The 26705-nt window shown below is 35.2% G+C and overlaps 1 protein-coding gene across 3 annotated transcripts in view; it reads left to right on the top strand.

Annotated features, from left to right (window-relative positions):
* LOC107666080 (ral GTPase-activating protein subunit beta-like) overlaps positions 1-26705 on the top strand; it is a 46433-nt gene that overhangs the window by 12567 nt on the left and 7161 nt on the right. For 2 of the 3 annotated variants that reach the window (XM_016457186.1, XM_016457185.1), the window contains exons 7-22: positions 169-347; positions 5655-5806; positions 8057-8264; positions 12405-12606; positions 13888-14055; positions 14145-14259; positions 14786-14933; positions 15906-15970; positions 16113-16251; positions 18379-18512; positions 19696-19878; positions 21340-21491; positions 23013-23200; positions 23287-23390; positions 24220-24375; positions 26133-26342. In XM_016457186.1, the coding sequence (XP_016312672.1) occupies positions 169-347; positions 5655-5806; positions 8057-8264; positions 12405-12606; positions 13888-14055; positions 14145-14259; positions 14786-14933; positions 15906-15970; positions 16113-16251; positions 18379-18512; positions 19696-19878; positions 21340-21491; positions 23013-23200; positions 23287-23390; positions 24220-24375; positions 26133-26342 (2503 nt within the window). The remainder of the gene's footprint in view (positions 1-168; positions 348-5654; positions 5807-8056; positions 8265-12404; positions 12607-13887; positions 14056-14144; positions 14260-14785; positions 14934-15905; positions 15971-16112; positions 16252-18378; positions 18513-19695; positions 19879-21339; positions 21492-23012; positions 23201-23286; positions 23391-24219; positions 24376-26132; positions 26343-26705) is intronic. The other variant, XM_016457187.1, reaches the window with a different exon arrangement.

Here is a 26705-nt window from a genome sequence, read left to right as displayed (position 1 = left end):
TGCATTTTAAATTCAAATATAATTCAAATTTTGATAATATTTAAGTACAAAATTCGAATGTAGTTTTCAGCCATTTTGACCGCCCTACTGCTTACTCTCCCAGTCCACTGGATCCATTCTGCTCATGATTACTTACCTAAGTTGTTTGTTTATATCTCTCTCCTTCAGTAACCCTGTGGACCTGAGCAATCCCGTCATAGTGAGTTCCACCCCAAAGTTTCAGGAGCAGTTGTTGGGGGGAAACAGCGTTCCTCACGAGGTCATTCAGCACCCCTGCCTCAAACAGCTGCCTCAGATCTTCTTCAGAGCGATGAGGGGTGTCAGCTGCCTCGTGGACGCTTTTCTCGGTAAGATCTGACTGTGCACCACATTACAAGGCTCTCTTATGAATTGCATTGGTTTATTGGATGCTACTGTGGTTGTATTACCGTAATATTCCATAAAGTAGCATATAAATACTATGGTAAATGAATGTGGTAATCATTCAGTACCATAGGATGTGCAACAGAGCCTCTACATATACACATTGTTTGTTTGTTTTTTGTTGCACTACATATTAATCTCAGATGTAAATTATATTACTCAGCAAACACTTTCAAATAAACTTTTAACAGAGTCAATCCTGAATCCATTTTTAGAATTATTATCCAAAGTAAACTTTAAAAACCTTTTTAAATGGCTGTTTCTTAGCACTTGAACTTGCTACTTACCATGGAAATGGTCAAGGAAGCTGGCATGATGTTAAAACCGCAATCAACCAATAATCTCAGATGTTGTTTTAGTGTTTGTGATGGGATTTTCCTGATCATTCTGTTTGAATCTCAGTCCTGCGGTGATGTGTGAACATTGTCTTTGACTGTTTTTCCATTTCTAGGTGTTGCTGTTTTTAAGAAACTCGAGTGTCGTGAAACTCTGCCCTCTTCTGGTACTCACACAACTGTGCTGTTCTCTTATCATTATCACTTTTAGCCCTTTTTCCACCGACATGGCGCTGGTGACTGCTCTGCAAGTGCATAATGTTGCTTGTGGTGATTTAGGTTAATTTGATGAACTCCTACTCAACATATTCTATTTTCTAGTTCATCTGAAATGGTTTCATATACAAATATCACATGTGATTGCTATGAATTTTATTTGTTACATAATATGCTACTAGTCAAAAGTTTGGAATAATTAACATAAACAAGAAGCAACACAACTGTTTTCAACATTGATAATAATCAGAAATGTTTCTTGAGCAGCAAATCAGCATATTAGAATGATTTCTGAAGATCATGTGACACAAGACTGGAGTAATGATGCTGAAAATTCAGCTGCGCATCACAGAAATAAATTACAGTTTACAGTAAATTCACATAGAAAACAGTTATTTTAAATGCAATAATATTTCACAATTTTTACTTTTTTGATCAAATAAATGCAGCCTCGGTGAGCAAAAAAAAAGTCTTCTTTCAAAATCTTTAAAGAATCCTCTAATTGTTACATCAAAGCCAGTTTGTGTTCATAAAGTAGCTGCATTAATTTACTTTGGTTGTCAAAACTAGGAGTAAAAGACTTGTGAACAACAATTTCAATGTGATATGTTTGACTCGGCCATTATTGTTGAGCATCAGCACCATTTAGATGGAAAAAGGGTATCAAGTCAGTCTATAAACTACGTTGTGGCTGTTACTTCATTCTGAAAGCAGAGCACAGTCTGGTTTATTGGATTTTTGGTTTAATTATAAGTTCAAGCACATTCAGGCATTTAAAAATCAGAATTTAAACTGAATAGAAAATTTAATTTAATTTAAATGACATAGGGCTGTGCGATATAGCTAAAAAATGTATCTAACCTAATCAAGATCTTCTCCGCATTGAGCTTCTATATTTCTCTAATATTTTGAATGCATAACACAGCAGCGGCGCATCTCGTGGGCAAGACTAGCAAAACATTAAAATGCAACAACGCCACTTACATCATCATCACCGCATCTGACGCGCCACTGATGACGCTCCCTGACCCACTCCTAACATTCAAATGCAAATGTTTATTATAAATTCGACTAATATTCATTTTTTTATTCACAATCTCCTCATCACAGGCAGGTACAGCACTCAATTCAGCATGTGTTCGTGTTTGTGTGTGCTGTCTGCGTCACTCATAGCACGTGCCTATATCGTGCACTATATCGAACATTTTTTATATCGTTATCGAAGAAGGTGTAATATCGATACCGTCGATAAATATCGATACCGTTTTATCGCCCAGGCCTAAAATGACTTAATTTGTTCATACAGACAGTATGTGAGACGCGTCTGTCTGCTGTTGAGTGCAGCAATTAGTTCTTGTTTTTAATTGAATGTTTAGTCAAAATTTGTCCTGAGAATGAATATAGCGAGCAAAATGTCTGACCTTCCACTGTGACCAGACTGTCGCATCTCGTTTTAGTTAGTTGTGATAGTTTTTAATCATAACTGCACATGCTCAGTGGTTTGTTCACAGTAGCCTGACGTGTTGTGTCCATATAAATTTCTAACATTTCTTCAGTGGTCTTCTTTTATGTTTTCTCAGGGGTCACAGTGTCTAGGAGCAATATTCGAGACAGACTTCCCTCTATAGGTACACTAAACCTGTCCAAACCCAATCAGTTAGTAACTAACAGTGGGCTTAACTACCCAACACACTGATTCTGGAGGTGTTTGGGTGCAACTCGCACATCCTGATTAGGGACAGAAATAAAAATAATTTCCTAGTTGAAGTTTCTAAAATTATGTTCATAATGTATGTTGTAATTCTTCCTTTTTGAGGTTACTGTGTAATCCCATTTTTTTCCCCAGGTGTTGCTGTTTCTCGGAACAATTTTCGAGACAGACTCCCATCTTATGGTATTTGATAATGCGCCTCTGACTAATCAAGAGGGAGTTTGATGAGGATTGTAGATTTTGCAAGGTGTTTGGTTCATACACAATCACTTTTAGATCAAAAATTCCTGTGTGTTGTGGAAATCAATTATCCATCATTAATTACCATGTTAAATGCCTTGTTTTTGCTCCCATGCAATTGGTAAATCAGTGCCCAGAATGAATGTGAGCATACTTATTGGTTGGTATCCAGTCTGCCTCTGTTCCAGCTGTCCTTTGTTTAGAAATCAAATCAAACTGGCATTTAAATGGGACTTTGATTTAAAGACAATTTAGTTTCTGTCTGTAGCTTTGAGATAATTTAATTCTAGATTATGCCACAAAACACACATATGCATGTGTAAAATTTTAAAATTAAATTAACAATCTAATTTTAAATAAACATTTTTAATTTAATTTATTTATTTACAATTTATAATTTTTTCTATTATCCTCATGTTTAAGTCTCTTTGGATAAAAGTGTCTCCTAAATGATTAAATGTAAAATGTAAAAATATCTTTCTTTAAAAAAACAAAAATATGGATTTATATATATATATATGTATGTGTGTGTGTGCTGTCAAACGATTAATCGCATCCAAAATAAAAGTTTTGCTTACATGATATGTGTGTGTGTGTGCTGTGTATTTTTATTATGTATATATAAATACACACACATACAGTATATATCTTGAAAGTATTTCCATGTATATATTTATATTCATATAATTGATATTATATATAAATATTTTAAATGTATAAACAACATATTTTTCTTTAATATTTACATGTATGTGTGTGTATTTATATGTACATAATAAATATACACAATACACACACACACACATTATGTAAACAAAAACATTTTGGATGCGATTGATCGCGATTAACCGTTTGACAGCATCTCTCTCTCTCTCTCTCTCTCTCTCTATATATATATATATATATATATACTTTCATTTTTTTATTATAATGTTTTTGTCCAATTAGATTCTCTCTTAAAAGAGAATGTCCTTTCCCCCTGCATTATCAATATCTGTAAATTACAGATCTTCAGTGTGCACTTTATTTCTCAGCCATCTAGGAAGTGGATGTCATTTATTTAATTTGAGTCGTAATCAGTGTGGTTTTGACATAAGCTAAAGGCTATTGGATATTTGAAAACAGGCGACCAGGCCTTTGACGTCCTGCTCCAACTTCATGTTTCTTTAATATGGGGTCTTTAATATCCCGTCTGTGAGAGAGTACAGGAGACCAGTATCGGGCCCGATACCGATACCAGTATCGGTATCGGTGCATCCCTAGTTAAATGTCTGTGGAGCTTTCTGGAACATAGGATGTTAAGAGGGAGATCAGTTTCCTTTGCCAGCCAATCAGTATGTCCACAGAGGTTTTAGGCAAGTAACCAAATTTGAATGCAGGGGTTTCCAGCATTTACTGCCAATCAGCAGCTGAGCTGGGATGCTGTATGGTCTTTGTCTCTAGTGGTTGCATTTCATTGCATCTCTGAAAAGTTTTGAAATGCTGTGAATGGGTTTCCCTCGCGTTATAAGCTAAACTCAGTCATGAACTCAAAACGAGTCTTAATATTAAACAGTTGTTGGTTTATTGTACTGATGTCTTGTACTTTATCATTCAACTGTGCAGTGTCCTTGAGTGTTTTGAAAGGCACCTTTTAAAAAAATCCATTATTATTATTATTAACCAATTAATTAATTGAAAGCTTAACACACAATACTTTATAGTTATGGAAGAAAAGGATTAGAATTAGGATGCAACATTGTTTCTAACCTTGTCTGCCTTTTCATTAAGTATCGTTTGCAAAGGAAAAATCTAATTATATAACATTATTGTCCATTCTAGTTCATTTTTTTCTCAGTCTGTAACTTCAAGAAGAAATGAGTGAAATGAAGGCCCATAATGCGAGGGACATCTGTGTTTGCATTCAAGATTATTGTGTGGATTAAAGGAATAATTCGCCCGATAACGAAATAATTTACTCACCATCTTGACGATTCAAACCCATGTGACTTTCCTTTTTCAGTGGAGCACAAAAGGAGATGTTTAGCAGAATGTTTACGCTGCTCTTTTACATACTATAAAAGCAGACAGTGATCAGGACTAAAAGCTATGAAGAAGTAGGTCCATGTATCTGTGCGCTATATTTAAGTTGTTATTTGTTGGCCGTTTTTCCTTCTTAGCTTGTGAGAACCAATGGCATTTGACATTTGTGAAGTGAAAACTTGATGTTGTTCCACAGAAAGAAAGTCATACAGGTTTTGAACAACATGAGGGAGTGAATTTTTTGGGTGAATAATCCCTTTAAAGTTGGTGAATCTTGCACTACTGACCCAATCAGTACTCGCCATGAAGCATCATGGATATACATGTTCATTTTACAAAGTGTTTTATGCAACGAAGGGTTCAGAATATCTATTATACAGCCTGTGTCAAGATTTGCATTTTTGTTTAGTGATTGTGTTTCACAGAGCTGAATAGTTTGGCCTTGCTGATGATGCTGAAATGGCAAAATCCAAGAAGCATCTGTTTGTTTGGTTGTCGCAACATCTGAAAAGCCTCATTCATTTTGCATTTTCTCATATTTTAGGGCTGAAATGGATCTGCTGAGATATTGTCCTGCAATAAATAAAAGTTAGGCATGTTGGCAGGTGCTTTATGGCTGAATATGAGTCCAGTTGTGATCTCTGATGTGTCATTGGTTTTAATTCTTTGGTTTTCTTGCTTCTCCACCTGTTTGATTTGTCTCTCAGGTATTTCCCGCCCCAGGTCAGACAGTGCTCCGCCCACACCTGTCAATCGGCTCAGTATGCCGACGCCCCCAACGACAACCAACACTACACCCCCTCACAACCGCAGGCACCGCCCCACCGCTGTTGTCAAGACAACCAGCAAAACCTCAACGGTACGACCATAAAAAACAGAAGCTCTTTGCCCTGCCTTTTTCTTTTTAGGGATTCGAGCGCAGAGCGCTGAAACCCTATTGTAACTGTTAGAATGGCCAAGGATCAGCGATCTCCACCTAAAACTGATCGGGCAGAGCAAACCGTAAGTCGTAGAGTCTTGAAACTTGGAGGGATTGTAGTACTCACACCGTCTACAACGTCACCAAGGCTCGCCCCAATCGGCCTGATGGGTGCTACAGCGATCAAAAGTATGAAATTGCTCATAACTCCTAAATAGTCGTGGAGCTTGGCCACTTGGAGGCGTTATAAGAGGGGGAAAAAAACATAAAAATGGCTATAACTACGCAACCGTTTGTCCGATCGACATGAAAATTGGTATGCAGTGTCTTTGTCCAAAGTGCCACAAGTGTTTATAAGGACATTTGTGTCTCTCAAAAAACATGGCTACCATTGGCCATTGAATTTTGAGCACCTATTAGACAAGGTCAACAGAGGTTGATCGGAACGAAACTTGGTGGGCATGTTTGACTCATGGCCCTAAAGGTCTGAGAGAAATTTGAAAGAAATCGGCCTCTGGGATGCAAAATCGCATTTTACAAGGGCGTATATGATTGTATATTGTGTTATTGTAGATTGTAGATTGTATACACACTATTCATATAATATGATAGATCTCCTCATTCCAAACAACTTTGCCTCTAGAAACACTGCTGTCAATCAAATCATTTGTTAAATTATTGAGAAGTTGTAAAATACCTACTTTTGCCAACTATTCCTTGGTTTTTTGCTCAATCTTAAAAAAAAACACTGCAGTACAATTAAGGCCAATAATTATAAAAAAAAATTGAACTTTACCCTTTGGGTAGCTATAACAGGGTAGTTTAGAAAAGCCTATAAATCCTAAGCACATGTGACAGATGATTCTAAACAAGCATGCAAATTTTCACAGCAATCAGACCATAGGTGGAGCTATAACAGTTAAAATGGCTTCAAAAACACTATATTTCTATGGTAAATGACCTCAAATTGAAAAAATGTTCATATATTCAAGATCTTCATATTGTACGACCAATCTCCTCATTCTGAACAACTTTGCCTGTAGGACCACTGCTGTTGATCAGATTGCTCTTTAAATATTTGACATTATTTATTTGCGAACTCCTCCAGTCCAAGCATAGGTGGTGCTATAACAGTCAATAAATGTTAAAAATCATCATATTTCTATGGTAAAATACGTGGATTTGCCAAAAATGCTTTTTTCAATCATTGATTTAGGTGGTTACAGGCTTGCTAAATAATACGTAATGTATTTTTTCATATGTGCTTAAATGCCTTAAAGCGCTTGAACCCCGATAATCACTGCTTGCAGCTGTATTTTTGTTTATTATCCTGTTTCACTCAGAAATGCTTCACATTAATTCACATTAGAGCTGCACGATTAATCGAATGCGATTGTCATGCGTATCTTGTCAGTAAAGCCGGTTCTGTGATTAGTAGTAAATCTCCAGCACTTGCTTTCAGGTGGAGCAGCGTTTACTACACTGACAAGCTACGCAAAATCGCGTTCATAATCGCAGACGATTTAATCGTTTTAATCGATTTAAATTGTTTTGGATTATGAAAGCTGTTTGCGTAGGTTGTCAGTGAACTACGGCTCCGTGTAGTAAATGTTGCTCCATCTGAAAGCACGTGAAAATACCACATTTAATAACCTTTTTACTCCAAATTCACTTCATAACATCAGTCGAGTATTTGAAATAAATCCTTCTGTGAGATGATGTGGCTTCTTACACAGAATAAGGCACGCAACATATTTCATAGTATTCTAAGCAGTGATAAAGGCTGTGGATTAGCATTGCATTATTATATACTTTATTATAATAAAAATTATAATAAGACGAACTCAGATAAACCATATATTGTCGTAGTCATGTGTTTATTAGTCACGTTGAATTAATGAAAGCAGTTAAATGTTCTGTTTATTCAGCAACCGCTATAGGGATTTCCTGGGTTTCTTCTGCGGGGTGTATTTGGAGTTCCAGCGCGAGAGCACCCTCTAGCCTTCGGATGGAGATTTACTACTGATCACAGAAACGTGCTTCACTGAAAGATACGCATGACAATCGCAGCTTCTGTTTAATCGCGATTTATCGCCTTTGCGATTTAATTTCATTTAATCGTGCAGCCTTAATTCACATTATTCATTGTTGACTTCTAAAAACCTGTGTAATTTACTCTCCACTCCACAGACTGGTCAGACCAAAGTGTCGCACCAGACATCATCCACATCCCCGCTCTCCAGCCCAAACCAGACGAGCTCCGAGCCGCGGCCGCTTCCGGCCCCAACCCGGCCGAAGGTCAACAGCGTGCTCAATCTGTTTGGCCAGTGGCTGTTTGACGCTGCGCTGGTCCACTGTAAACTCCACTCCAGCCTGAGCAGAGACAGCAGCATGACAGGTAAGACCGTGATGAGTGTTATAATCAATACTACGGTCACCCTGTTTTCATTTGTTTTTAATTTCTCTACTTATTTTACCTGTTGAGGCTGTTTTTATTTCCTTTTCTTTTATAAAATATTCCTACCTGCAAGATTGTACCACATTCAGGGTTTGTCTCCAGTGTTGTTACACTAGTGTAGATGCTGTGAAAAAGTACATCTGAATTTTGAGATCTTGCAAATCTAGAGAGGTTTAATGTTATGTATTTGAATATTTGTACATGAACATCCTGACCTGATTTGCCACACATAGAGAGACCCTAAATTGCATTTATAATTCAGTTTAATAACAGCAAATTGTATTCCTGTAGCTCAAACAGTGGAGCATGGCACAAACAACACCAAGGTCATGGGTTCAATTCCCAGTTAAAATGAATACATCAGTGCAATGTAAGTCGCTTTGGATTTAAAGTGTCTCCCAAATGAGATGAGAATTGCTTAAGTTCAGTGAACACAATATTTTATACAATATTAAGTAAAAATTCACTTTTTGAAAATTGAAAAACACGCACTGTCCATTGATACATTTTTTAGACTGGTGCAAGCACTTGTATTAAAGGAAAAGTTCACCCAAAAAATGAAAATTCGCTGAAAATGTGCTTACCTTCAGGTCATCCAAGATGTAGATGAGTTTGTTTCTGCATCAGATTTGGAGAAATGTAGCATTGCATCAGTGTCTCAGCAATGGATGCTCTGCAGTGAATGGGTGCCATCAGAATGAGAGTCCAAACAGCTGATAAAAACATCACAATAATCCACAAGTAATCCACAGCACTCCAGTCCATCAGTTAACATCTCGAGAAAGTCTTTTTAACTTCAAACCGTTGCTTTCAGCTAAAGTCCGTGCAAAAGTGGTCTGGTCTGAATCAGGAGAGAAATCTGCACAGATCAAGCACAGTTTACAAGCCAAAACAGCTCTAAATGAATATGTGTGTGGATTTCAATGTGAGAGACAACAGGAGATGCACTTTATTATATTGATATTATAGATTATGTGCTAATGTTTTAGCCAGAAGCAATGGGTTGAAGTTAAAAACGTGTAAATTATGGATTTGTTTCTTACAAACATGCAGCTTTTGGCTTCACAAGATGTTAACTAATGGACTGGAGTGGTGTGGATTACTTGTGGATTATTGTGATGTTTTTATCAGCTGTTTGGACTCTCATTCTGACGGCACCCATTCACTGCAGAGCATCCGTCGGTGAGAAAGTGATGGAATGTTTTCAGCACATTTTCATTTTTTTGGTGAACTGTTCCTTTAACAGTACATGATCGTTATCAGACAAATATCAGTCAGTTAATTGAAATTGGTCAATCAAATTTGTTTTTAAACTTGTATGTTAAGTGAAAGTAGATTTATGATATGTTAACATTCAGCTCTCTAACATGGTTAGGTTAGTTTCTACTCAGGCACCTGGACAGTGTTTATGTATCACACTGTTGAGAATGTGTGTCATTAATCTAGTGTTCTTTTTTATGCAGTGAATGGATTGAAATCATTCTGTGGAGTTGTTAATAGCATTGCGCACATCTTTTCTTCACTTGCATTGTTTTTGTTCAGTTTTCATTTTTGCATGATGGGTAACCGAAACTCTTTTTAATGGTCTCCCTGTGTCTTTAAAAGCACGAAAGCAGAACGAAACGTCTGAATAGTTTACTGAACTCTACTACTGCTGTTCTTTGATTTGTTTCCATTTTATCTCTGTTATCTTGCAGCAACATTTTTCCAAATTCTTCTTTCTTATAAATCTTGTAAGTAGGAACACGAGCTTTACCAGTTGCAGTTATTTGGTTCATTTCAGTTTGTTTACTTCCATCTTTTTGGTTTTCTTTCGTTGACACTGTCACTCGTCCATTGTTGCAATACTTGTTTTCTTGGGGCAAGAGACTTGCGCATAAACTGCTTGAGTTAAAGGTCCGGGGAGTGTTTTGACTGCTGCCCAAATCTCATTGGCTCAGCTGCAACAAATATTCAGGATTCTGAAGTGGGCCGAGAATGTTTGTTGCGCTTGATCCTTCTCCTTGATTCAACTTACCCACCATCATTAAAACCAGTTCCTACCATACCATCTCCTGAAGGACCTCTACTAACTGATCTTCTCCAAAGAAACACACCAACCAATCCTATTTTGAGTTTTTGCCCAGCGTTTATTTGACAGCTTTTGTTTTACGTCAGCGTTTTTATTAATTTCCTCAGTTTTCATTGGTTCTTTTTATGTTTTTGTATGGATATTTCTGCATGTCGTGGTTGTTGTTGCAGTTCGTTTTAGCCGTATTGTGCCTTATTGTCTTAATTTAGCTGGACTATAGAAATTGGCCTTTAATCAACGTTTGTCTGACATGAAATCCAACAGACATGCTCTGATAACAGGGAGACTGACCAGGAGATGTCGAACAGTGTGTTCTATTCTCGCATACAAACACGATTGAACTTTATGGCACTGCAATGCAATTTTGCGTGATCTGAACAAGATCGTTCCCTCCAAATAGATGCAAGCGTGCTGCTGAAGCAAAAGACCCATTAGATTAGCTCTCGCTTCCTACCGCAAATGAAATTATGCAGATATCCTGTCAAACACATGTAATAAACTCTTGTGGAAGGATAAATCTTCTGTAACGTGAATATTTATAGGTACAAATGATGGATAGTATGTAATAACGGTTAAACGTAGTGACGTTTTCACTTTCATAGGTTTCACTTAGTATTTAAATTAGAGGTTTGAAATAATTACGTTTTTAAAAATATTTTTAAGCAGCACATCAGCATATTAGAATGATTTCTGAAGATCATGTGACACTGAAGACTGGAGTAATGATGCTGAAAATTCAGCTTTGATCACAGAAATAAATTACAGTTGAACAGATATTCACATAGAAAACAGCTATTTTAAACCGTAATAATATTTCATAATTTTTATTGTATTTTTAATCAAATAAATGCAATATTTATGCAATATACAAAAACTTAAGTATTCCAAACTTTTGGCCAGTATTGTAAATATTTGGGAAAATGAACGTAATTATTAAAATGTCCAGCATTTTTATTTCTCTCAATGTCATATGCATTTAAAGTTGAGTCGTTTCGATGCATCTACATATTTTGCCTGTGTAATAAAACTTAATGCAATTTATCCACTAATTATTGTTATTGACCTAAAGATCAAGCTAAAACTATTTAACAGCATGCTTTTGATGGCGTTACATGTTTTTACCTATGTGAAGTGGTATTTTGATGTAATATTTTATTAAAGCTAATTAACTTTATTATTTTGTATTGTATTAGAAAAATATTATTAAGAATGATTATTGTTATTATTATAATTACACTATTTTATAAAATAATCAACTATAATATTTTGTCGTATGTTAAAAAAAATCAATCAAAGAATCGATTCAAATATATTTATGTAGCAAATGTTTTAAAAAGCAGTTTTAAAGAAAATCATGATGTTAATGTTTGTAACATCTCATTATCTTCATGCCTTACAGTCGCATTTAGCAGATTAGAGCAAATGTGACCCTGGACCACAAAACCAGTCATAAGGGTCAATTTTTCGAAATTGAGATTTATACATCATCTGAAAGCTGAATAAATAATCTTTCCATTGATGTATGGTTTGTTAGGATAGGACAATATTTGGCTGAGATACAACTATTTGAAAATCTGGAATCTGAGGGTGCAAAAAAAAATCTAAATATTGAGAAAATCATCTTTAAAGTTGTCCAAATTAAGTTCTTAGCAATGCATATTACTAATCAAAAATTAAGTTTTGATATATTTAAGGTAGGAAATTTACAAAATATCTTCATGGAACATGATTTTAACTTAATGTCCTAATGATTTTTGGCATAAAAGAAAAATCGATAATTTTGACCCATACAATGTATTGTTGGCTATTGCTACAAATATACCCCAGTGACTTAAGACTGCTTTTGTGCTCCAGGGTCACAAATGATTGGGCGTTTTTTACTGCTCTGCCTGTCTGAAGATCTCTTTGTCGGTAATCCCTGTCATGGCCTCCTGCGAAAGCTTCGCATGTAAAGCGTCACTGAGTGTTTGCGCTTGTGTCTCTCCTTCCCGTCTCTGTCTCTCTCTCAGCCCTAGCGACTCAAGCTGGAGTTGAACTGAGACGTAAAGGCTCTCAGATGTCCACGGACACCATGGTGTCCAACCCAATGTTCGACGCCAATGACTTTCCTGATAATTACGAGTCGGGGCGAGCCGAAGCGTGTGGGACGCTGTGCAGGATCTTCTGCAGTAAGAAGACGGGAGAGGACATTCTTCCAGTGTACCTGTCCAGGTAATCACTAGCTGTTCCCAACGAATCACCTCCTCAGTCATTAAACTACTAGTCAAAAGGTTTTTGAAAGAAGTCTCTTTTGCTCACCAAGGCTAGATTTATTTGAAAGAGATTAACTAAAAGAAGGAGCAAGGACACAATAAATTGATCAAAAGTGACATTTATAATGTTATAAAATATTTCAGTAACACTTTACCTAACGCCTTTATATATAATGCATTATAAAAGTAGTTTTAATGCATTAAATATGGCTTGTAATGCACCTTATAAAGCATTGCATGATCTCATGAAAAACTATAACCACTGTTCTAATATATTATAATAACTAGATATTCATTGTTACACCTTTAGAAAGTGTAATTCATTAAAGCACATGAAAAACAAACCTTCAAATATTATTATGCATTTTAACTTATAGTTATTTATGAAAAGATATAATGTAGGACTGCACAATTAATCGAATTTTTAATTGCAATTACAATTATGGATGCCACAATTACATAATCGTTCTTTCTACATGTTACGGTTTTTTTTATTGTTTTAGTTTTAGTATAACATTATAATACCATTCATATTTGTACTTTTTATATCATTTAAAGAAGAAACCAATCAGATGTATATTTGACATTTGAGGCTTAATGCTATAGAAAAGCACTAAAATTCATATAAAAATACTGCATGCAGTTGCATCAAACAATGGTATAAACATCATTCAATGTAAATTGTGATCATCGTAATTAATAATCGCAATTACAATTTCAAGGGAATAATCGACTATTATGATTTTTGTCATAATCGTGCAGCCCTAATATAATGCATTATACATAAAGAATTGAAGTGTTATCAGTATAAAAATGCTGTTCTTTTGAACATTCTACTCATCAAAACATCCTGAAATATGTTTCCACAAAAATATGAAGCAGCACAAATGTTCAACATTGATGGTAGTAAGAACCATTATTAATAATTGAGCACCAGTAATAATTGCTAATAACTGAGCAGCAGATCAGCATATTAGAATGATTTCTGAAGGATCATGTGACACTGAAGACTGGAGTAACGATGCTGAAAATTCAGCTTTGATCACAGAAATAAATGACATTTTACAATATATTCACATAGAAAACACTTATTTTAAATGATAATAATATTTCACAATTTTTACTGTATTTTTGACTAAATAAATGCAACCTCTGCAAGCATAAGTAATTATTCCAAACTTTTGACCGCTAATGTAACCAAACAAATTAACCTGTGTTCTGTATCTGATGGTTCTGTTAGGTTCTACATGGTCCTCATCCAGGGTCTTCAGATATCGGACTTCATTTGCAGGCCGGTTTTAGCCAGCATCATCCTCAACTCTTCGGCTCTGTTCTGCTCCGATCTCAAAGGGATCAATGTTGTGGTTCCTTACTTCATATCTGCGCTGGAGACCATCCTACCGGATCGGTGAGCAATGCTTTCTGATTTCTGAGAAATCGGATCCAAAATATGTCTACACGCTCAATTTTTAATGCATGTTTATTCTGCGCCAACAGAGAGTTGTCTAAGTTTAAGTCGTACGTGAACCCCACTGAGCTGAGAAGAGCTTCCATCCATATCCTGCTGTCCATGCTTCCTCTTCCTCACCACTTTGGCAACGTCAAATCAGAGGTGAAAAGCTTCAGATCTGGCATTAGCATCTGTGACCCTGGAGCACAAAACTAGTCTTAAATAGCTGGGGTATATTTGTAGCAATAGCCAACAATACATTGTATGGGTCAAAATTATAGATTTTCCTTTTATGCCAAAAATCATTAGGACATTAAGTAAAGATTATGTTCCATGAAGATATTTTGTAAATTTCCTACCGTAAATATATCAAAACTTTGATTAGTAATATGCATTGCCAAGAACTTCATTTGGACAACTTTAAAGGCGATTTTCTCAATATTTAGATTTTTTTGCACCCTCAGATTCCAGATTTTCAAATAGTTGTATCTCAGCCAAATATTGTCCTATCCTAACAAACCATACATCAATGGAAAGCTTATTTATTCAGCTTTGAGATTATGTCAGATTATCTCAATTTCGAATTGACCCTTATGACTGGTTTTGTGGTCCAGGGTCACATTTAGTAATTTACTCCGAGATAAAAATACTAATTTAATAGGCTGTGGTTTTCTGATTGCATTTGCAGATTCTGTTGGAGGGGAAATTCAGCAATGATGACAACTCTCTTCATGACAAGGCGGTCACCTTCCTCTCCCTGAAGCTGCGATTGGTCAATATTTTGATTGGCTCCCTGCAAACAGAGACAGACTCGATCAATACACAGATGATACTAGGTACGGCTGCCTGATCAATATGTCCATTTACTGAAATGGACATATTACTGAAATATTGTAAAACCTAGTTCAGGCTCTAAAACCTGATTGGATGAGCCTTGTTCAAAACCTTGATACCTGAAATACACAAACTTGTGACTGAACTCGTATAAAAATGTCCACCAGCCATTAGTTAAGCTAATTAACAGTTTTAATATTTTGTATTATATTCAATTATTATTGTTGTTGTTGTTTATTAATAAATTATTTTATAAAAGTTAATTATTTATACTAATATTTCATATTATTATATTAATATAATATTACTATATTATAATAGTAATAATAATCATATTATTATTGTTGTTACATTATTTTATAAAAACTAATTAACTATATTAATATTTTATATTATTAGATTAGAAACGTAAACATAATAATATAACATTTTTATAAAAATAATTAACTATATTAATATGTAATTATATTAACATAATAATAGTGATGATAATAATGATTATTCTTACATTATTTTATAAAAGTTAATTATACCAATATTTTATATTATTGTTTTAGAATACAAAATAGTAATAATAATCAGTTTTTGTTTTGTTGTTGTGACAATATTTTATAAAAGCTAATAAAAAATCTTGTGTGATATAACTTGTGTTTGTTTGTTTGCTGGTTTTTATTGTATTTGTTATATTTGTATTTTTTAAACTGTTTTTGCCATGAAAATAGCCTTTGATGCTGACATGGCATTAAATAAATATATACTACTACTTATAAAAGCTAATTAATCATAGTAACCATATTATGTAAAATTTAAATAATGGTTTTATTGTTATTTTTATTACATTATTTTAATAGAAGCAATAAGCCATAAAAACAGTATGTAGTGATTTTAAAATCACTCTTTTGTGAGTTGTTGATTTTTGCACATTTAATAGTGATAAGTGTCAATAATAATTGCGTGTATGTCTGTTTTTACAGCGGCGATGCTGAATATCGTCCAGGATTCGGCTCTGTTGGAGTCTGTTGGTGCTCAAGCTGAAGTGGTACGATTTTCTATTTATGTATGAACACAATGAGTTCAGAGAGAGCTTGAAGTAGATTTGAAGTGTCAGCAAGGTGATATGCAGATGAAGAGTAATCACAGTTCACCAGTTAAAAATGCCATTGTGTCTGTGCTGTGTGTAGGGCAGCGTGGACGGAAGCCATTCTCAGGCTAAGAGCCACAGTCGTAATAACAGCGGCATCAGCAACGCTAGCGCAGGCAGCTCCGAGGCTACGACTCCAGACAGCGAACGCCCCGCGCAGGCCCTGATGAGGGACTACGGTAAGCCCAGAGGGACACTGTGCACAACCGACCGATGCATTAGAGCCGTTTGAACCTCTAACTTTGAGGAATTGCTTTTGTGAGCCGCTTTGCATAAAAGTGTGTGCTAAATGCATAAATGTAAAAGCTTAATAAGATTTCACCCATTTAATTATTCCAGCAATGCCAAGATTAATCAACAGAGTGACTCATAGTGATTCTATAAATTATCCTGTTTTTATATTTTGCGTTCACATTTACCATATCAACTTCTTTTTGTGGGGCACAAGACATTTTGGAGAACATTCACGCTGCTCTTTCCGTTCAGTGAAAGCATTAGGGCTGTCAAAATGGCTGAAAAACTAAATTCGAATTTTGTACTTAAATGTTATCAATATTCGAATTATACTAGAATTTAAAATGCATAATTTCAGCTAGGGGGAAAAAAAGCTTTTGGCTTCTCTCCTGAGGCCACAAGAGGGCGCATCGAGCAAAATATTACTAATGCACGTTTATTCAAAGCAATAAAATAACACGACTATCTTTGAAAAAAGTGCATAATGTTTAAAATAATGTTTATAAACCATATATAATTAATAAAGGAGCTTAAACAATTAGAAACAAAACAGCATTATGTATGTATGCATAGTTAATATAATACAAAGGACCGAAAACCAATCACAAAGAGTACTTTATTCATTTAAAAACATTAGTTGCAGTGGGATGGGGAAAAACCGGCATAAAGTCTTGAGACATGTTTTTTACAAAGTTGAACTTACATTCATTTTACATGGCTTTCTAAACATATGGCTCTCTTGTGCGAGACGCGAGTGCAACGGTGATAGATGTCCCTCTAGAAAATGCGATAAATATGTGTTCTGTGTGAACGGCTTGGTTTCAGTTTGACGTAAACAACATCTCCGCATTGATGTTCTCTTTTTCCGCAATATTTTGAATGAACAACGTAGCAGCGCCGCATCTAGTGGCTTCAACTGGATAAGCTAAGAAAAACATTACAATGCAATGACATTTACATTATCGCATTTCGTGCTCCACTGATTAAGTTGCCTGACGCACACCTAAAATTAGAATGTGGATTTTTATTTTAAATTCAACGGATATTCGAAATTCGATTTTTTTTTTTTGACAGCCCTAGAAAGCATACAATATCATAAAAGCACCTTAAATGTATCATAAACTAGCCAATATGTAAACAATCCCACTTTTTTTTGTCTAGACCTCTGGGCCACTTTAGTCGGAACTGACTGAAAAAATTAACATTTTGAATTTTTAAATTAGAATTTTTTTGCATTTTTTTTTTTTTTGCTTAATCTGTGACTTTTGTCGCATTAGATATGTGAACACAAAAATATCATAGACATGGTTCGGATATGTTAAAGAGTCAAAAAATAAAAAAGTAACACTTAGTACCTTTGAAGAAACTTTGTAAGTGGAAAAAAATAGCTCATAAAAATTTTTGCATAGTATCATAAAATCTCCAAAAAATTCTAATATATAATAAAAAAGTATTATTGAACAAAAATACATGATATTGATTTTTAAAAAAAAGCTTGTATTTTAAGGTTTTGGTCTCTTTTGACTGTGAAGGTACCAAGTGTCACCCTTTTCTTTTTAAAGCATTTATAAAGTGCATCCGAGGAATGTGGTGTCATGCATGTTTGTAGAAGTAGCATGGTGTTTGTCAAACATGTTGCTGGTGCATTTTAATGTCAATTTTATTTATATAGCACCATTAAACACAAAACAATACAATAGCATGACTAAAATGCAGTGCAATGATGCTTCACCACTGGCACATTTTAAAATGCCTGTCTGCAAGTGAATGTGAATGGATATTTCTTTAAAGTGCGGCTCACATGGAATGTCTTTAACCAGTTTGGGTTCTGTATAATGAATGCTTCTGTTTATTTTCAAAGCATGACGTCATAACGCGGCTCTGTTATTATGATTTCGCTGGACTAGATCTTCAGTGTCTGTGACTAGCGAGCGATAACATGTTCTTGTGCTCGTCTGTGTTCATGTGTATGGTTTACGGCTGCATCTCTGTGCCTGGCTTGCGTCTGGTGTGTGTGTGTGTGTGTGTGTTACTAACCCGCTGTCTGTGGCGTGCTGTGTGTTATATCCCAGCTCTCCACACAGACACGGCGGCTGGGCTGCTGATCCGCAGCATCCACCTGCTCACCCAGAGACTCAACTCTCAGTGGAGACTCGACATGAGCATCTCACTGGCTGCCCTTGAGCTGCTGGCTGGCCTCGCCAAGGTACGCTGACACAATCAGCTTTATATTTATATTTATAAAACGGATAGTTCCGGTCCTTGATTCTGATTGGTTGAGCCAAGTTCAAAGCTGTTGTAAATTACTCTACAAAGTAACATACACCTTTGTTTACGTTTGTGTGTTGCTCGGCAACCACTTTGTTGGAACCACAGCCATTTCTGAGGAGCTACATTGTTTGGTGGAAGAATAATGTTTTTATTAATATCATTACATTTTATTTGCTGTTTTATTTTGTGAAACCTTACTATGTATATGGAATAACCATTTTATAAAAGCAGTAAGCCCCGTGAAGCCGTGGTTTACAGTGAATTTATAACAGCTAAAAGGGTTTTAGTCACTCGTACCTAACAACGCCCCTTAGCTGTTATAAATTCACTGTAAACCACAGCTTCTTGGGGCTTATTGCTTTATTATTGCTGTGATTTCAAAGCTGAATTTTCAGCATCATTACTCCAGTCTTCAGTGTCACATGATCTTCAGAAATCATTCTAATATTCTGATTTGCTGCTCAAGATACATTTCTGATTATTAACAATGTTGAAAACCATTCTGCTGCTTCATATTTTTTGGAAATTGTGATACACTGCCGTTCAAAAGTTTGGGGTCAGTAAGACTTAAAAGAACAAATAAGAAAATAAATCAATACTTTTATTTAGCACGAATGCATTAAATTGCTCAAAGGTGACAGTAAAGACAGTTATAATGTTACAAAATATTTCTATTTCTTATTTCTAAATGCTGTTCTTTTCAACTTTCTATTCATCAAAGAATCCTGAAAAATAAAATGCATCACGGTTTCCACAAAAATATTAGAATAATGTTTTCATGTTTTCAATGTGTTCAATGTTTCTTGAGCATCAATCAGCATATTAGAATGATTTCTGAAGATCATGTGACACTGAAGACTGGAGTACTGATGCTGAAAATACAGCTTTGATCACAGAAATAAATTACAGTTTAACAGATATTCACATAGAAAACAGCTATTTTAAATTGTAATACTATTTCACAATTTTACTGCATTTGTTGATCAAATAAATGCAGCCTTGGTGAGCATAGACTTCTTTCGAAAACATCGAAAAATCATAGTTATTCCACTTTTGGACCACTTTTCCATCTTTTTGTAGTTCTGAGTAAAATGCATGTTTGTTTGTTTGTCGTCCAGGTGAAGGTGAGCGTGGAGTCGTCGGATCGTAAGCGTGCCGTCAGCTCTGTGTGCAGTTATATCGTGTATCAGTGCAGTCGTCCGGCTCCGCTTCACTCCAGAGATCTGCACTCCATGATCGTCGCTGCTTTCCACTGCCTGTGCGTCTGGCTCACAGAGCACCCCGATATGCTCAATGAGAAGGTACGTCCCGTCTGACCTCAGCTTCAGCTGTTTCAGAGGCTGTAAATGCTGAAACTTGAGCACCAGCGATTGGTACTGAAGCCAAAAACAAAGCTTGCGATTGTAATCAAACTTCCACATCAGCAGCCGCTTTACAATATTTAACTTCCCGTTTATGTCTCCTGCCAAATGTCATTTAGTTCAATGATAAATACAATTGCCTAAGGCTGCTTAAACGTGCAAGATGCACTAATGAATTCAAGAAATATTGTGATGATTTCATACCACTTTTGATTTGTCTATTAAATAGAGCAGCAGTGAGATTCACATGCTCTTCTTGTTTAGCTTTATTTTCACGCCTCTAAGAAGTATCTTCTTCTCAGCAGTACAGTAGAAATACAAAATACAGTAAAAATTGTGAAATATTATAACAATTTCAAATAGCTGTTTTCTATGAATCTATGTTAAAATGTAATTTATTGCTGTGAATTTTCAGCATCATTACTGCAGTCTTCAGTGTCATATTATCTTCAGAAATCATTCTAATATTCTGCTGCTCAAGAAACATTTCTGATTATTATCAATGCTGAAAACAGTTGCGCTGCCCAATATTTTTGTGGAAACTGCAATACATTTTATTTTTCAAGATTCACAGATGAATAGATAGATGAAAAGAACAGCATTTATTTGAAATAGAAATATTTTGTAATGTTATGAATGTCTTTACTGTTACTTTTGAGCAATTTAATGCATCCTTAATGAATAAAAGTTTTTTTTTTTTTCTTAAAAAAATAAATCTTACTGACCCCACACTTATTAACAGTAGCATACTTTATATATATATATTGGTGCATATATTAAAAATAATAACAATTTGTGGAAAACACGTCTTGAATTTTAATCAGATTTTCACTGTTTTTTAACAGTATAATATGTGACCCTGGAGCACAAAAGTAGTCTTAATTCACTGGGGTATATTTGTAGCAATAGCCAACAATACATTGTATGGGTCAAAATTATAGATTTTCCTTTTATGCCAAAAATCATTGGGATATTAAGTAAAGACCAAGTTCCATGAAGATATTTTGTAAATTTCCTACCGTAAATATATCAAAACTTAATTTTTGATTAGTAATATGCATTGCTAAGAACTTCATTTGGACAACTTTAAAGATGATTTTCTCAATATTTAGATTTTTTTGCACCCTCAGATTCCAGATTTTCAAATAGTTGAATCTCAGCCAAATATTGTCCTATCCTAACAAAAAATTTAACCTTATGACTGGTTTTGTGGTCCAGGGTCACATATGTTTAAATGCATAAATATCAGGATGTTTATCAAATTTGAATTAAAAGTCTGAAAAAATAGAGATTTGTTGTTGTTGTTTTGGCCACTCATCTGTTTTTTAGTCTTTAAGATTTAATCTGTTTAATTTAATGATCACAGTCTTGTATCATATACGTTTGTATCGTGCCTTTAAGGATTGTCTGATCGAGGTGTTGGAAATTGTCGAGCTCGGCATCTCGGGCAGTAAGTCCAAAACCGGCGAACAGGAAGTGAAGTACAAAGGTGACAAAGAGCACAACCCGGCGTCGATGAGGGTCAAAGAAGCTGCTGAGGCCACGTTATCCTGGTGAGCGTCTCTCATAAACCACCACTGATTTCTGTCCTGTGATATTTAAAGGATAAGTCCACTTCCAGAATAAAAATTCCTGGTCATTTACTCACCCCATGTCATCCAAGATGTTCACGTCTTTCTTTCTTCAGTCGCAAAGAAATTAAGTATTTTGAGGAAAACATTCCAGGAATTTTCTCCATATAGTGGACTTCAGTGGTGGCCAACGATTTAAACAAAAAAAAACGTATATTTGATTCTGTTACATCGAAGTGAATAAAAATAATATATTGATATTAACGTAAGTATATATACTTATAAGATATATAAGTAATATATATATTAACAAACAATGAACAATACATTTATTACAGTATTTATTAATCTTTCTTAACGTTAGTTAATGAGAATACAGTTCTTCACTGTTAGTTCATGTTAATTCAGAGTGCATTAACTGTTAACAAGCACAACTGTTGATTTTAATAATGCATTAGTAAATGTTGAAGTTAACATTAAGATTAATAAATACTGAAGAGCATTCTTAGTTCATGTTAGCTAAAGTAGTTAACTAATGTTAACTAATGAACCTTATTGTAAAGTGTTACATATATTAATATAAATTCTGTCCAGTTTTATTGTGTTACTTTCAGTGAAAGTGTGGTTATTTTATTGGCTTGTGTTTTTCAGTATCATTAAAATGGAGTTAAATTTAAAAAGGCTCGTGATTGGCTGTTCGCCAGTGATGTCACACATTCATGTGCACATGCTCCACAAACTCAAGATCAAAGCCTGAGTTGACAAAGAAAGTTGATGATCAGCATCATGGTACCAACAAAGCCGGATTGGAGTGGTTTGCTTTTGTCAACTGAAAACTAATCCTGTAACCCTGAGTTTGTTCAGCCACCATCATGGTACAGGCCCCTGCTATAGATGATAATCATTAATTAGTTTACACAACAACGATATATTGAATGTGCGTTCTGAGTTATTTTATTGCCTTTCATTGGTTATTTTTTAAATTCAGTATCATTAAAATTATTGAGTTAAATTTAAAAAGTCTTACAAAATTACTTTATATTATTTAATCAAATAATAAATAATCATTACAAAGCAGTTCGGTTTTCGGCCAAGTGCATCCAGTATTTTCGGTTTCGGACCTTTCCAACATCACCTAATAAATACGCGCATTGTAGAGCTAATGCTAGCCGAACATTTGTGGTTAAAAAGTATATAAATATATATTTTTTCAGAAAATAACTGATCGTTTGGCTAGATAAGACCCTTAATCCTCGGCTGGGATCGCGTAGAGCCCTTTGAAGCTGCATTGAAACTGCATTTTTAACCTTCAATCCGTTGAGCACCACTGAAGTCCACCATATGGAGAAAATTCCTGGAGTGTTTTCCTCAAAAGACTTAATTTCTTTGCGACTGAAGAAAGAAAGACATTAACATCTTGGATGACATGGGGGGTGAGTAAATTACCTGGGAGTGGACTAATCCTTTAAGCCCGCCTCTAATTTGTGTCGTTGTGTGTTTCAGTATAATGCAGGTGTTGGGTGCGTTCCCGTCTCCCAGCGGCCCCGCGTCGCCCTGCAGTCTGCTGAATGAAGACACGCTGATCAAATACTCCCGACTCACTTCCACATCCCACAGCAACTTCAAATACTTCGTTCTGGATAACTCCGTCATTCTGGCCATGCTGGAGCAGCCGCTGGGAAACGAGCAGAGTGAGAGCGACACGCTTCACATCTCATTCCTCCGGTACATTTCAACTCTGATTTCTGATTTCTTATCAATGCGTTTGTGTCAGCAGACCCCTGTCCGTCAGTCACCATGTTAATCAGAGGCATGTCCGGTCGACACGCGTGGACAATGCAGCTCTTCCATCAGCCTCGAGGAGCAAGAGCCAATCAGAAGGTAAGACGCAAGCTCAACCACCAATCAGAACGTAGATGTGCTTTCAGTAGCCAATCAGAAGCAATTAAAATGGCCTGTGAGAGAATGTGGCTTCTCAGATTCAGTATTTGGGAATGATCTGCATCTTGACAATTCAGCTGATTTGCATAAAAGGCCTGTTTCCTAATTTGATAATGCTGAGTTCAAAAATATTATTAAAAACGACTTTTTTTTTTACAAAATAAAAAAGGTTTATCAATAACAAAGCAGTCAGCTGTCAAAAGAGAGTATTTAAAATGCATAATTTTACCTGCAATCTGCAAAGTAGTTGAAAAATCTGTTTAAATACTTAATTTAATGCCAAAAAAAAAAAAACATAAACAGAAGTTTAGAAATAAATAAGCTTTTTCATAAAATCTGTAATTTTCTGTGGCTGTTTGGATGTAAAACACCCACAGATGAAGCGGAAAAGATCAGGCTCGTGTTTGCATTTTCTTCTGTCTCTGGCCGTAATTCTAACCTTGAAATCAGGATTAGGCATCAAATAATGTAATGCATGTGAAAATGTGCTGAGAGTTGAACAAATCATTGTAATCTGGCTCAGATGAAGACAGGAATCATGCATTTGTGGTGTTTTTTTGCTGATTAAGGAGTAATGCTAGACTGCTTCAACTTGCAAATGATTATCAAAAGCAAAAATGCTATGAACATATTCACATATTTTGCGAGAAATTGTGACAGGCTCGAGCAAAACAGACACCCAAAATGAGTAAGAAATGGGTATTGGATTTCATTCAGCACATGTGATGAGCAGTGTTATGATTATACTTGGTCTCTTTATGTCCTACAGCAAGTGTTTGTTCCTGAAAACCGACCGGCTCCCAAGAACGATGTAGGGATTCGGTTTAACGTCAAGCACAGGCCGTTCCCGGAGGAAGTGGATAAGATTCCATTCGTGAAAGCCGACCTGAGCATCCCAGATCTCCATGACATTGTGGATAAGGAGGTAAAAAAGCCTCCGAACACTGTGTTAGCTTTCGTATTACACACTTGACATTGCTATGTGAACGGTATCAAGTTTTCACATCATGATAATTGCTGAAGCTTTTATCACCGTATAGAATTAAGTTAAGAAAAAAATAAGTGCTGCCCTCTTGATAACAATTTAGTAACTTCTTATAGAAGCATTTATATACATTAAAACCATAAAACAGCACACAAAAAAATGTATAAAGTAAACAAAAGTTTCAAACAAATATAAACGATAATAAAGAATCAGAACATTTTCAACCATTACAAAGATACTTTAAATAGAATGCTTTAGTCCAGATTAAAGGGGTGAAATGTATCAAGTAAACATATGTTCCAAACAGATTTAAGTGTAAAGTAACACTAATATATTTAACAATAATAAAGATTCAGAACATTTTCAGTTCAGTCATGTTTTAGTCCAAATTGAAATGTTAAAAATGTTTAAATATAAACCAGGCTTATTATAGTTAAATGAAGCTAAACCTAAAACCAAAACCATAAAAAAAATGTTACTTTAAAATAAAATAAACTTAACCTGAAATAAAATATATGAAAAACTTTTTTTCACTTCAGCATGTTGCCAAGCTTACTTTTCACGTTTTCATTTAGTTTAACTGAAGCTAAAACTGAAATAAAAAATATATTAAAAGCTATATAAAAAACCTAATAAAAATTACAAAAAACACAAATTTTACTAAAATTAAATAAAACAAATAATAAAAAACTGTAATAGTATCTCAATGACACTACAATAACACTGGTATAAACAAATGTTTGAAAATAAATAGCCCATTAAGCCTTTAATAGAAATAGCCTTTAATAAAAATTGCATAATAATATTTATTTATTTATTTAGTCATTTATTAGACGCTTGCTAAAAACAATTCAAAATATTAAAAGAACAAAAGGTATGAGTATAATAATGATTCTAACATAACACTAAACCAAACACCAAAAAAACAACTACATATGTGTATGTACAACCACACACACATATATATACATACACATTTATAAATTTAATATATATATATATTATTTCATTTCCATTTAGTTTGTTGAAGTATTAAAATAACTCAAATTAAATAAAACTAAAAACTTAATAAAAGACCTGGAGTAAAGACAACAACTTACTTACACATAGTAAGAAATGGTTATAAAAACTGAAACAGAAGCGAAACAAGTAATAGGAAAGAAAAATCGATACTTATCCTTTGCCGGTGTCCTGCCCGGTGGAGTCGATGGTCTTTACACTCTTCGGTCGTCACACGTGGAGGCCTTCACGCGACGGCTGCCGCTTACACTGTTTTCTGCTGGCGCTTGAACACACTTTCCTTATTTTCTCCGCAACAAATGGCCAAGCTAGCGCAGACACTGACAAAATATGCGATACTAATACATAATAATGACAGAAATTGACTTTCTCATGTTTGGTGATGTTGATTCAGCATTGATTCAGTATTTTCCTGTTTATTACTGTGAAGCTGCTTTGAAACAGTCAATATTATATAAGCACTATAGAAATCAAGGTGATTCGACTTGACTTAAATATTAGTACTTGGTGCCAAAACATCATAGCATCTGAATGGCTGTTTAAAACATTTTAATACTGTTTGACTGCGTTCCAAAAATCTGTGCAACTCATGATTCACATGAATATGAAACATGTCACTGCTATGTGAGTGTTTATCAGAGAGTCACACTTACAGTCGTCTTGTATTTGTGTTTCAGTTGGAGCAGCAGCACAATAAGCTGCGAGCCGTGATGGGAAAGCAGATCGATTACGAGACGAAACTGGAGCACTGTACGGAGGAGTTATGGAGGAACAAACCCTTCCCAGACCCGCTGACAGACTGTAAACCGCCGGCTCCCGCTCAAGAGTTTCAGACGGCCCGCCTCTTCCTCTCGCACTTCGGCTTCCTGTCACTAGAGGCGCTCAAGGTACGAGAACGGACCGTCACATGTTTGCTTTCAATGTCTCTGTTAGTGAAGGGCCAGTATTTTTGAGGTTTTCAGCATTTCAGCTCTTCCTTTGGATCAGTTCCAGCTGTCAATTCTGATTCCAATGACATACTTTGAAATGAGTTTTTGCTAAATATTGTGTACAATTATGTAAATTAAAAAAATGTATTATAAGAATATTTTTAAACAATATCACACAGCATTTGTGATTTTATTTTTTATAAAACACACATTTCCTATCTTCAGGGAAAAGCATTGCCCTAAATCTAGCCGGTGCTTTGTGTGTGTGTGTGTGTGTGTGTGTGTGTGTGTGTGTGTGTGTGTGTGTGTGTGTGTTCTCTC

The sequence above is a fragment of the Sinocyclocheilus anshuiensis genome, unplaced genomic scaffold (genome assembly GCF_001515605.1).
Source record: "Sinocyclocheilus anshuiensis isolate Anshui unplaced genomic scaffold, SAMN03320099.WGS_v1.1 scaffold447, whole genome shotgun sequence".
Classification (NCBI taxonomy): Eukaryota; Metazoa; Chordata; class Actinopteri; order Cypriniformes; family Cyprinidae; genus Sinocyclocheilus; species Sinocyclocheilus anshuiensis.
This window is presented reverse-complemented; position numbering and strand designations above follow the sequence as displayed.